At 61.6% G+C, this 12,585-nt stretch overlaps 1 protein-coding gene across 1 annotated transcript in view; it reads left to right on the forward strand.

The window, feature by feature from the left end:
- The first annotated feature begins 270 nt into the window (after positions 1-270).
- Positions 271-12,585, forward strand: part of LOC103551757 (kinesin-like protein KIF19) — a 50,748-nt gene continuing 38,433 nt past the window's right edge. The window contains exons 1-7 of the mRNA XM_070568928.1: positions 271-297; positions 1,350-1,430; positions 6,063-6,173; positions 8,812-8,899; positions 9,812-9,948; positions 10,131-10,256; positions 11,403-11,597. Coding sequence (XP_070425029.1) covers positions 271-297; positions 1,350-1,430; positions 6,063-6,173; positions 8,812-8,899; positions 9,812-9,948; positions 10,131-10,256; positions 11,403-11,597 — 765 coding nt within the window. The remainder of the gene's footprint in view (positions 298-1,349; positions 1,431-6,062; positions 6,174-8,811; positions 8,900-9,811; positions 9,949-10,130; positions 10,257-11,402; positions 11,598-12,585) is intronic.

Genomic DNA, 12,585 nt, shown 5'->3' on the forward strand with positions numbered 1-12,585 from the left:
TGTGCCCCGTGGGGCCTGGGCCACTCAGCTGCTCAGGGCCCATCTGAGCCACGTGGGCAATCCCAGCATCACTGAGACAGTTAAGGACCAGCTGGGCTCCCAGGGGCCCTGCTGATGTCACTCGGGCGGGGTGGGGCGGGGCTGACTCGGGGACAGGTCTCCTCATCTCAGCCAGGAGAGCAGGGAGTGCGTGCATCCCTGGCCTGCCACATGCCCTCCTGCCCTGCCGCTGGCCCCTCCCCGGCTGGGGGCAGCCCGGCCCTGAGGGAGATGGAGCCCAAGGACCAGCAGCTCATGGTGAGTGCCCTCCTCGCCTCCCCTGACAGCCGCAGGGTTGTGCATCTGCATCCCCAGCCCCGAGGCTGCCTCTGCCCTGCTCCCGACCCGCTGCCCCCAGCACAGCTTGGCACAGCTGAGGTCTCTGTCATCAGCCCCCCGAACCCAGCAGTCCTCAGCCTTCCCTCACTGGGACCTCACAACTCCCTGCTCCCCAACCTCCTCACCCCAAGTCCACAGGCACCCCCCTTCACCCCTTGCCCTCTGAATCTCATTCCCTGGGGAGCTCGACCTGCACCAGGACCCCCAGAAGCGGGGGGTGGGCACCCTCTACCCTGGCCCAATCCAGGCCCTGTGAGGCCTGACCAGACCCTCTGCTGGCTCACGTGGAACCTCAGCCCATTTGACAGTTGGGTGAGCTGAGGCTGAGGACTCGCCCCAGAGACCTGAGTCCTGCCTGCGCCTCGGGGAGAAGCAGAGCTACGGCTTCTGCCGGAAGGAACTTTCCCGTCCTACAGATGAGAGAGCGGGGGCCCAAAGGCTTGCGCTGGCTTGCTGGGGCCCATAGCTCCTGGGGGGTCGAGGATTCGAGGCCTGGGGTCAGTGTGATCCAAGAGGGCCTCCTGTGGGACTCCCTGAGGATGGGGGTGGTGGAGCGGGGCAGAGAATGATGGACAGCAGAGCCCGGGGGCTTCCTACTTGAGAATAGCCTTCCCTCTGAACACACTCATGGCCTGCATGGAGCTTTGGGTCCCTTCTGGTGGTGGGTGAAGCAGAAGTAACCGGGTGAGGGGGTGAGACCCCCTTAGCTGTGTGGCCTTGGGCAAGTTACTTCACCTCTCTGTGCCTCAGTCTCCCCACCTGAGATTAGTGAGGGTAACTACGCACAGTGCTCCCCTCCAGCATTACGTGAGGCGGGAACAAGTTCACGCTATGGGTTGGAAGGTTAGCACTTGGGGCTCAGTGGCCTTGATGCCTCACTGAGAGCGTGGAGCTCATGATGTGGGGATGGGGAGGAGTGGGGAGAGTTTGGGCTGGGCGTCTCCGGTGTCCTGGAAGAATCCTGCCCACAGGTAGCGCTGCGGATCCGCCCGCTCAATGACACAGAACTGGAGGAAGGAGCCACCGCCATCGCCCACAAAGTCGGGGACCAGGTGAGGCTGTAGGGGCACAGAGGGTGCGTCCACCGGGTCGCAAAGCTCACCCTCCCAGTGCACACTTCACCTGCTTCGATCCCTCGCTCGCCCACTTGCTCATTCTCTCATTCATGCCTTCAGCAAATGTTCAGATCCAGTGCTCCCCGCGGCCAGATGCTGTTCCAGACGCTGTTCCAGACGCGGGTAGGGCCGTGAGGCAGACAAGGGCCCACCCAACCCAGCTCACTTTCTAGTGGGGGTGGGGGGCAGCCGGACATCTCGGGGGGGTGCAGTGCCTCAGAGAGGAGGAAGCAGAGCACAGGTGGGCCCGAAGGCCTCTCTGATAGGACGCCCGGGCAGCACCCAGAGGAGGGGGCCCAGTGGTCTCCGGGAGGGAGTGATGCTCCAGGTCCCGACGCAGGAGCGGCTGGGCTCAAGGGCCGGGAGCTGTGGGAGCGGGAGACGGCGGGGCCCAGCGCGAGTTTAGCAGGTCCAGGTCCAGGGCTGCAGTTTGGGGAAGGGGCCCAGGTGACTGCGGGCAGCAGGATGCTGCCTCGCCGAGGATTCCTGCTCCTCGGTTTGGACACGTTGGTGCCCGTCGTAGTCACTTGCTGGAATAAATGCCAAATTTGGGGGAAAACAAGATTTTGTCAAGTGAATTAGGTTTTCCCATTTGTCGTCAGAAAGGCAGCTTTAGCGAGGAATTGAATGTGGTTCCTGGGAGCGTGTTTGCCCATCCAAGGCAGAGGGCCAGGATGTTGGGGAGCCCTGGCTGCCGGCTGCCCACCAGGGTTGGGGCGCCCAGTGCCGACCCAGCCGGAGGGAGAGAAGCTGGAGGGGCGATGCTGCGGGAAGATGAAATGGACGGAATGACTGGGGGGCAGGAGGGGCAGGGAGGCCAGGGGAACTGGTGCTGAGTTCCTAGATAACTCAGCAGTAAAACAGGACGGGGCCCTTGTTAAATCGGGGGGAAGAAGAGAGGACCCTTTAAATAACTTTTAAGACAAATAATTTGCTGGAATCTATAGTGGCTCTTAAAGTAATGTCACTAGTCCTCAGACCTCGGGGCTTTGCCCATCATGGGGGCTTGCCAGGGTCCAGCCCCAGCATGAACAGGGTCTCCTGAGGGATGGACGGCGTCCGCGAGGGAGGAGGCGGTGAGACAAGGAGTTTTGTGTCCAAGTCTAACTTTATTTTGTGTATGTATGATTTATATAGGGCTCAGGGTATGCAAGGATGATTTCATGAAACAGTCCCAGTACATGTTTTTGGCTCACGTAAGCTGGTTTTTGCAAGGTAGACAATAGTCCTAAGAGTAATTGATTATAAGATAGACAGTAGTCCTAAGAGCAATTGATTGTGTGTAGGCCCTGGGGGAGTCAAGCTTCTGTAATTCTTTCCTTCAAGGAGGCTACCCCCAGCGGCCTCCTGACTCAATGGGCTGTGGCAACCACGGTCCTCCCAGAGAGATCTGTGGGGGCTACAGATTTCTTTGTTCCCTCTCCACTCCCATCGCTTCACCCGACCAAAGGACGGGTCAGAATGTTCTTTCCCTAGAAGATGTTTTTCCCCAGAACTTTCCCTAGAATATTGCATTGTATCATTCTCATTCCCAGGGCCGGGCTGACTTCCCCTGAAATAACCCCAGGTGTAGAGCAGAGTGAGCAAAAGCAGAAAAGTCAGAAGTACCGGGGAGACTCGTTGCAGGGGCACCCTGGTAGAATCCCTTGAGGGTCACCGTGCGTCCCCTCATCTCTCTCCCGGACCGTGTCACAAGGCAGAGGCTTAACTTGTAGGCTGACGGCTCCCGGCAGGGGCTGACCGACCTCCTCCCAGGAGGCTCCCCAGCTGTCCCTGGGTGACTTCTGGTCCCATCTGGTAACGGGAGCCTCAGCAGCACCCCTGTGTGGGTTGGAACACCCCCCTTTCATCTTTCTCCTGCTGTTTGCCGGCCGCACCCCTGGGAGGCCACCGGCCACACCTGAAGATAGTGTCGCCTGCTGGCCCCGGCCCTGGCAGCTCCGTGGGCATCCGGGGCTGCCCATGGTTCCTCGAGGTGAGGATGCCTCTCTCCTTAGAGGGAGAACTTCTCCCCAGCGCCCTGGTTTTGGGGCTCCTGTGAATCTAAGGAAACAGGACACCTCCGGATTCCACGGGGTGGGGGGCGGGGCTCGGGCTGAGGGGTTTGAAATGAAACAAGCGCATCATGAGAATGGAAAATCGTTTCAGCAAGTCGGAACCTCAGGTTTTCCGGCACTGCCGCCCCTCTGAAGTCTCGGGAACGCTGGCACTTGGTCAGTAGGCTCCGCAGAGGAGCGTTTCAGAACGATGTGGGTGACGGTGTGCGGTCACAGGTCCCCCTGGACCCTCTCCACCTGCATCCCCACCACCCCCTGCATCGTCTGGTCTCCCCTCTGGGCGTCTGGACAGGAATGTCTCGGAGTTATTCCAGAGCCCACCCCGGGCCTGGCTCCCAAAGGCTGCCTTGCCGTGCACTATACAAAAGCCCACTTTTTAAAAATTGAGGTGAAATTCACATGACACAAAACTCAACCATTTTACAGTGAAGAATTCAGTGGCATTCAGCACATTCACAGTGTCGTGCGACCTCTATCTAGTTCCAAAACATTTCCATCACCCCAGAAGGAGAGGCCACACCTGGGGAGCCGTCGCTCGCCAACCGCCTCCCACCGCCCGCCAGCCCCTGCCACCCCCACCTGCTTCCCGTCTCTGTGGGTTCGCCCGTTCTGGATGTTTCCTGTGAACGGGGTCCTACGATACTCGGCTTTCGCCCCTGGCTTCTTTACCTAGCACGGTGTCTCCAAGGTTCGTCCCTGCTGTGTGTCGTCGCATTTGCTTTCAACTTTTGATTTTGAAGTCACTGTGGACTGATCAAAATGCTGCCAGAACCCCGCAAGGAGCTCCCCTCTTCCCTGCGCGGTTCCCCAGATGTTAACGTTGCACCAGTTAGCTTCATCCTCCCGCCCTGTGCCCACACGCTCCTTTCCCAGGACCGTTTCAGAGTAAGGTGTGGGCATCGTGCTCCTCCACCCCCGCATGTCTCAGTGCGCATTTCTTAAAAACAGGAACGTTCTGTGACCCCAGGACAGCGAGCAAAATCAGAAATGAACACTGACATGATGTCACCAGGTCTACACCTGTGTGCACATTTAGCTGATTTCTCTCAATAATGTTATTTTCAGCAAAAGAAAACAAACATTTTTTTCCGGTCCCAGACTCAGTGCAGCTGGTAGGTTTTGAACCCGCCGGGCTCGGCGCTGTGCACGCGGTCTCGTTACCGCTCACAGCCGTGGGTTCGAGTAGTGTGTCCATCTTGTGGCCCAAGGAGGTGAGGGAACGTGCCCGCGCCTCCCAGCTGGTGTGGGTAGAAGCAGGATTGGAAACTGGGCTGCGGGCTTCCCCCCACCCCTCCTCCCCCCAGCAGGGACTTTTTGACTGCCCTTCCAATGCAGGCCAGGCCCATGTGCACACGCACCAGGAACTGCCCTGCAGGGGCTGCCCCCACGCCCTACTTTCTTGGATCCTCTCCGTCACTGGAAGGAGAAGAAAAGCATCAAGGAAAAGCGAGCGAGCTTATGTCATGGAGCAGGTCCTGGCCAGAAGCCCGGCTGGGCCCCGGGGGCTGCTCCCAGCCCTGCCTGACTCCCCAGGAACCCGGGCAGCCCTCGCCTCCCGGGACCTCAGTTTCCAGAGCTGTGGACCCACGCAGGGGTCAGGCGGGTGGCCAGGTTGGGGGGCTCTTGGTCAGCTCCACTGTGCCCCCTACAACTCCGTGCTTCCTCCCCAGTGTCCGGCCCTGCAGGCCTGGACAGGCAGCTGAGCCCCCCCCAGACCTCCACCAGCCAGGAGCTCCTCGAAGAGTAAACAGAGCTGATTGGTGTCTAACTGCCTGCCCCCCTGTCCCCTGGGAAAGGCTCCTTTGAACCTGCCGTCCCGGAGGCCCTAATGCACGGTGGCTCATCATCACATATTTATGCGAGACAGAGGCCCCGGGAGGGCCACCCGGCGGTCGGAGAGGCGAAGGCGGGCTGGAGAGCCCAGGTGGTCCTTTCCTTCTCCAGGTGCCTGTGGACCCCCCACTCTTCCGTTCTCTTTCCTTCGTGTGGCTCAGCCCCCTGAGTGGGAGGTAAAGAGGTCGGGGGTGGACATACTTGGGGCCGCGTGGAGAGAGCGCAGCAGTGAGGCTGCGGCTCAGCACTTTACAGTTTACAGAGCCCCTTCCTGTCTCTCCGTCCATTAGTTCTTCAAAGGCCCGTCCCTGTGGAGCGCTGCCTGAGGGGTCGTGGCGGGAGGGCTGTTTACAGGGACCCCAGCCCCCAGGGCCCGCCTGCTGGCAGGAGTGCAGGTGTCTGTCCCAGGGGTGGCTGTGGATTCAACATTGCCCGGTTGCTGGTGCGTGAGTGCCGGGAGCCTGGGGGGCTGACCGTCGTGGCTGTGGGGGCCGTAGCCAAGAGACGCTGCCCCCTCGGATGGAAAGCAGAGAGGGTGCTGGGCGGGAGCCCCCCAGCTCCTTTCCTGGCTGAGCACAGAGGCCTACGCCCTCCTCGGACCCAGGCCAGGCCCCCGGAGGTCGTCGAGGCTGCTTCCACGAGCAGCCCTTCCCGACCCCTCCCTTCTCCCTGCTCCTAGATGGCAGTGCTCATGGACCCCGGGGAGGACCCTGAGGACACGCTGCGTGCACACCATTCCCGGGAGAAGGCCTTCATCTTCGACACGGTTTTCGACCAACACGCGTCGCAGGTGCCCGCCCCTCCGCCCCCTTCATCCCGTGGGCTGCGCCAGCCGTGGGTGTCTCACCAAACCCGGAGCCCCCCCGAGGGGCACTTGGTGGCCAGGTGGTCTTGTCTGTGACTTCTCACGGGGCTGTCCCTGATGAGCAAGGGCGTTGGCGCTTCGGGTCATCCCAAGGGCAAGGAGCAGGAGGCCCCTTCCAGGGGTGTGGGGGTGCCGCTAGGTCCCTGGGCCTGACACATGTTCTCACTCATCCCTCCGTCTGTCCACCCATTCATTCAGCAAAATGATGTCCTGTCCACCCTGTGGCTGGACACACTCCCTGCCCACGGGCTCCCTCCCCAGCGAGGGAGACAGACAGCCAACACGGAGAAAGGATCGCTACTAAGTGCTGTCGCAGGACCAGCGGGGCGTGCGGTGGTGGGGGGCCCTCCCTGAGGGGGTGTCTCAGCTGAGACCTTGAGCACGGAGCTGCAGACAACAGAGCGACAGAGCGGGGAGGGGTCCAGGCGGGCCCCTTAGCACACCCGTTCCCCAGATGAAGAGCCCGAGGCTCCGCGGGGTCACACAGAGGCCTGATCTTCCTCCTCCTCACCCCCTCTGCTGAGGACAGAAGGCTGCCCAGCATGTCACCTGACCCTGGCCCGGGAGCTGGGCCTTGTCACCCCACGTGGCAGAGGGCAGCCCGGGGCTCAGGGCGGACTGACACCGAGTGAGGGACACCCACTCCTGAGCCCAGCGGAGCCAGATTGGAACCCAGGCCTCCTGCAGTGGGAGCGTCACATCCCCAGGGTGATGAAGGCTGGGGGACTTGTGGCCCAGGACAAAGCCAGGGAGGGACGCAGGGCTTGTGCTGCTCAGCCCCATGCCCAGGTGACCTTCCCTTCCCAGGGGGAGCGGAGCCGAGGGAGGCCCCGTGCTCTCCGCACCACACCTCCGCTGCCACCAAGCCCCCCACTTCTCGCTCGCAGGCCAGCCGGCCCCCCCACAGCTGGGCGCCTGAGACCAGTTGCTCACGGCGTCCCTCATGGTTCTGTGGGCCCAGGAGGACCTGCTGGGCAGACCCTCGGGCTTTTAGTCATATATGGGGGGCGGCAGTCATCCGAAGGCCCCACTGGGCCCACGTCCAAGTGGCCCGCCCCCTCAGCTCCCAGAGGACTCACCGTCAGCATGGCGTTGGCTGGGGCTGTCCCCTGGAGCCCCCATGTGTGGCTTCTCTGTGTGGCTTGGCCTTCCTCGCGGCATGGTGGCCTCGAAGCTCCAAGAGGGCAGGGGGAGGCTGCTGACCTCTCTGAGGCTCGGCCCCCAGCTGGCACATCACCACGTCTGTCGTGCTTTCCTGGCCACGCAGGTCACCGAGGCTGGCCCAGACTCGAGGAAGGCTCAGCCTCTCAGTGGGGCGGTGGTGGGAATTTGCAGCCTCTTTAAGCTACTGTACCTCTTTTCTGTTGCTGTCCAGCCTGGCAGCCGAGTTACAATGGAGAGCATCTCAGGGGGGTCCTGCTCAGAACTCGCGGGCCACCCTTTGTCACTGGGGACGTCGCCCTCCATTCAGGACTGGGCCGTAATGACGAGGCAGGACGGACTGGCTCAGCACGGGCAGGCCCAGCTGCTGTCTGAGCTGACAGGCTTTTACTCCCGAGATCTTAATGGCGTCGGGGGTAGAAGGGACCTGGTCATTAACTCATATCGAGCAGCTGCTGCTTGTCACAGGCTGAGCTTGAGTGTTTGATGTGCGCGGTCTTACAAGCCTCACAGCAACCCTATAAAGTAGATGGTAATATTGTCCCCATTTTGCAGACGGGGAAACTGAGGCTTCAGGAGGTCAGCAACTTGCCTGAGGTCACACAGCTGGAGAGTTGCAGAATCAGGACTCAGGCCCAGACTGCGTGAGTCCAAAGCTGCGGGAAAGCAGTACCAGCTTTGGAGTCTGTCCAGCCTGGGCTCAGAGGCTGCCTCTCCCTCCTGTGAGCTGCGTAACCAGCCAGGGCTGTTGGGACAGTGAAACGAAATGAGGAGCAGGGCCCAGAGTGGGCGCCCAGGAAGGGCAGAGGACATGGGGACTGCCCTTTCTATGCAGTCCAGCCAAACCTACACACCCTCAGACACCAGCTCTGGAGGGGTCCTTTCTTGAATACCGTTGTGGACGGGGAGCTCCCTACCCACACACTCCTCTTGCTGCACGCTGCTGCCTTAAATGAAATCGTGCCGGCCCGAGACGTCACTCCCTGGTCCTAGTTTTGTCCCGTACGGGGAGCCGTAATGCCCTTCGCAGATTTCCAAACCCTGCTGCAGCCTCACAGCCCTTCGCATCCTTTCTGATCTCTCCCAATTCCTGAAACAGCCCTGGAAATGACTCACAAGCGTTTAGTACCAGACGTGTGTGAGGCCTGTGGCGGAAGCTGTCACACACCTTCTCGCACCTGGGCTTGTGCGGTTGGCCTCGTCTCCCCCGGCGAGGCGGCTACGGGACCGGGATGGGAGCCCACACGCTGTCGACACCGCCCTCCCCGATGTAGCTCCCTGTGCATGTCCAGAGGCAACAGGACGTCTGCAGGCGCCACACAGCGCTCCTCTCCAAGCAGCGGGGGGCCCCGACTCCGGCCGGGCCGTCCGTTTCACCGTCTGTCCTTCTGTCTGTCCGCAGGAAGATGTGTACCGTGCCACCACCCAGCAGTTAGTGGAAGGCGTCATTTCTGGATACAACGCGACGGTGTTTGCCTACGGCCCCTCAGGTACCGCCAGGGGCAGGGTCCCAAGGAGGGAATGGGGCACCTGCCGTGCACCGGGCTGCTCTGGTCTCTCCGCATCCCCGGCTCCTTTCATCCTTGCAGCCGCTCTGAAAGGCAGCTGGAATGATCTCCTCTTTACAGCTGAGAAAGCTGAGCCTCAGAGAGGTAGAGTGACTTCCCCAGGGCCACACAGCTGGTAGGAGTGAGCCTGGACTTCTGTCCACGCCTACACTGCTGCCCATGAGAGCCCACAGGTTTCTTCTCTGGAATGACTAGCTGGACTCATCCAACACTCGCAAAGCTAGGCTCCCTCTCGCCCCGAAAACTAGAACCACAGAGGGTCAGAGCTGGACGGGCGCCACCCCCTCACTGTGCAGATGGGGAAACTGAGGCCCTGAAAGCACCTAGACCAAAGTTGTAGCTCGTTTATTGCTTGCTTTCTTTCATTCATTCATTCAACAAACATTAGCGAGTACCCGTATGTGCCGGGCTCTAGGGAAGAGAGAGCAGGCCGGTCCTTGCTGGGAGGGTGGACAGATGAGGGGAAGGCGAGGCCTCCCTGTGAGGAGGCAGGCCTTAAAGGTGTGAGACAGCAGCCGTCTTCTTAGAAGAGCCGCACGGACGTCTGAAAGAGAGTCTGGGGAGAAGAGCAGCCGTGTCTCGTGTCCCCGTCCTCTGACACCGTCTGAGTCTTTGCCTCGGATCCTCCCCCACCCCGTGCCCCACTTTTCTCCCCCAGACCATTCAGACAGTTTCTTTTCCTTGTTTCCAAAATGGAAAACGTGCCTGTCAGCGGCCAGGACCGTTTGCATGGCAGAGGCGGCTGGCATGGACAGCCTCTTGGTAGCACAGCGTCCACGTAGGGTCGAGCCCCCCCTCAGGAGCCCTGCCTTGGGGGTCTCGCTCCTCCCGCAGGTGCAGGGAAGACCCACACCATGCTGGGCACGGACACGGAGCCCGGCATCTACCTGCGGACCCTTGCCGACCTCTTCCAGGCCATCGAGGAGAGCCGGGACGGCGCGGACTGCCGCGTGTCCATGTCCTACCTCGAGGTGAGCCTGCGCCCGCCCCGCAGCCCGGTCTGCAGAGCGGGCGTGTTCGTGTGTGTAACGCCTGCTGCGTGTTACCCCCAGGGGCCCACTGGCCTGGGGACGCCGAGCCCCAGGATATGCAAGTCCCTGCACTTGTTTTGCACCAAAGCTGCTTCCTTTGCAGCTCTTCTGTCTCCTCCCAGATTTATAACGAAGTGATCCGGGATCTCCTGAACCCGGCCTCGGGGTTTCTGGAGCTGAGGGAAGACTCCAGGGGCAGCATCCAGATCGCAGGCATCACAGAGGTCTCCACCTCCCACGCCCAGGAGGTGAGGGTCGCGGGGCCCACGGAGGGAGAGGGGCGCAGCCGCGGCGGCCACGCACCCCAGACCTAGCTCACAAGGTCCTTCTGGTTCCAGCTCAGAGCAGGGCCACACACACGGCCCCAAAGCTGAGGCCAAGCTGAGGGCACGGCGGATGTTTATGTCCATACCCCTGCTGTCCTAGCCTGAGCGCAGGGCGGACGTCGCTAGCGGATGGCGCACTCTCCCTCTGCATCCAGAGGCAGCTCAGCGTCCCTTCCTGCACGACCAGAGTCGGCCTCGAGCCTGAGAGCCACTTGCCGTCCCCGATCCTAAGTTTGCGGCCGGAAGGAGGGCCACTGGACGCTCCCCACAGCCCTCCCGTCCCTCTGCACCAGCCACACTCAGCTCTGCCCTCGGCCGGGCTCCGGGCGGGCTCGGGGAGCCTTCTTGCCTGTGCTCTCACAGCGGCTCTGTCGGTCTCCTCCACACGTGCTCTGTGGTCCCAGCAGGGCCCGGCGCACAGTGGGTGCTCAGCGGAGGCTTGTTAGCCTGGTTTCCACAGCGGCTCGCGTGACAGCTGCGTTTCAGCCCACTCGCCAGCTCCATTGAGTCCATGCGACCGCCAGGACTTGTGTATTGACAAGGGTTCCAGGGGCCGGCCCGGTGGCATAGTTGCTAAGTTCACACTCTCCACTTTGGCGGCCTGGGGGTTGCAGGTTTGGATCCCGGGTGTGGACCTAGCACCATGCATCAAGCCACGCTGTGGCAGCATCTCACATACAAAATAGAGAAAGATTGGCACAGACGTTAGCTCAGGGCCAATCTTCCTCACCAAAAGGAAAAAAAAAAATAAGGGTTCTGGGGCTGCACCTGGCTCTGTGGGAGGAGATGGGTGATCCACTGGTGATGTCTGCTGTGGGTGGAGGAAGGGGCAGGGGTGGTACGAGTGTCAGCGGTCTGCCATCCCTGCTGGATTAGTTGACTCGGTTAATTAATCACTGATGCTGCAAACCAGAAATTGCTTCCCCTGGACGAGGTTCTGCCATCAGCGTCCCGGCCATGGGGGCTGGTGAAGAGTTGCCCAGAGGAGCTCAGGGCCACACCTCCTTCTCTTGCCCGGGTGGGTCTGGAGGGGCGCGTGGCCACCCCCGCCTCTGCCTCTGTCTTCAGATCATGCAGCTCCTCACCAAAGGCAACCGGCAGCGCTCCCAGGAGCCCACGGCCACCAACCGGACGTCGTCGCGCTCCCACGCCGTGCTGCAGGTCACCGTGCGCCAGCGGCGCCGCGGCACAGACCTGGCGGAGGAAGTGCACGTGGGGAGGCTCTTCCTGGTGGACCTGGCGGGCTCAGAGCGGGCGTCCCAGGTACCCACCCTCTGACAGGCCCCCTGCCCCCTCCACCCTCATCACAGCCACTCGCCTGTGTCCGCCGGCCCGTCAGTCTTGAGCAGGACCCTGGCCGTCCTCGTCCAGTAGCGCCTCCGGCCCCTGGAATGGCGCCTGGCCCCTGAACGTTTGTTGAATGAATAATTCTCAACAAGTACTGAGTGGCCAAGCCTGCTGAGCCAGTATTTACAGGGGGCGTCCTGCATGCAGCGCTCTCCTGGGCACCAGAGACAGAAGATGAACAGCACCCAGGCCCGCCCCAGGGAGCTCAGAGCCTCGGGGGACGGGGGCAGACAGATGTGTGAGCGGATGATCACCGCACAGGGAGGCCTATGCTTGGCGATTCAGGGTCTGCACAGAGGCTGTGGGAGCCTAGAGGAGGGGGCCTCAGGGCTGAGCCTGCAGGAGTTTGACGGGGTGCAAGGAAGGGTGTGTCAGGTGGAGGGAACAGTGCATGCAAAGTGTGGCTGCTGGGGGCAGAGTGCACAGTTTACTATAGCCCGCCTGCCCCCAGCCCTGGCCCACCGTCCTTTGTGCACCTGTCGCCAGGAGTGAGGGCTGTGTTCTCTTGCTGCAGCGGCCTGAGCGTCCGTTGAGGGCCGGGACGGAGGGGTGCGGCAACTCCCGGAACGGGAGGCGCTGTCAGACAACACTGATATGATCAACGAGCGACATTTTTCACATCCCCTTGTGCCCCAGGCATTTAGCATTCATGACCCCATGGATCCCCCCGACGCAGTGTCAGGTGGGCAGCGGCGTGCGGGTGTCGCGAGCGCAGAGCTGAGCCCGGGCAGCCGTGTGACTTGGCCGTGCGCAGGTGTACTGGGTGGAGGGTCTGGCCTTTGATCATTGAGTCGCTTCTGTCATTCATTCATTCACCCGCCCCGCACCTGGCCCTGCCCTCGGGGCACGGGCTGCTGGAACAAGCAGGGCCTGGCTGGCAGGTCCGGAGTCGGGCTGGCTTAAA

This window comes from Equus przewalskii, chromosome 12 (genome assembly GCF_037783145.1).
Source record: "Equus przewalskii isolate Varuska chromosome 12, EquPr2, whole genome shotgun sequence".
NCBI classification, from domain to species: Eukaryota; Metazoa; Chordata; class Mammalia; order Perissodactyla; family Equidae; genus Equus; species Equus przewalskii.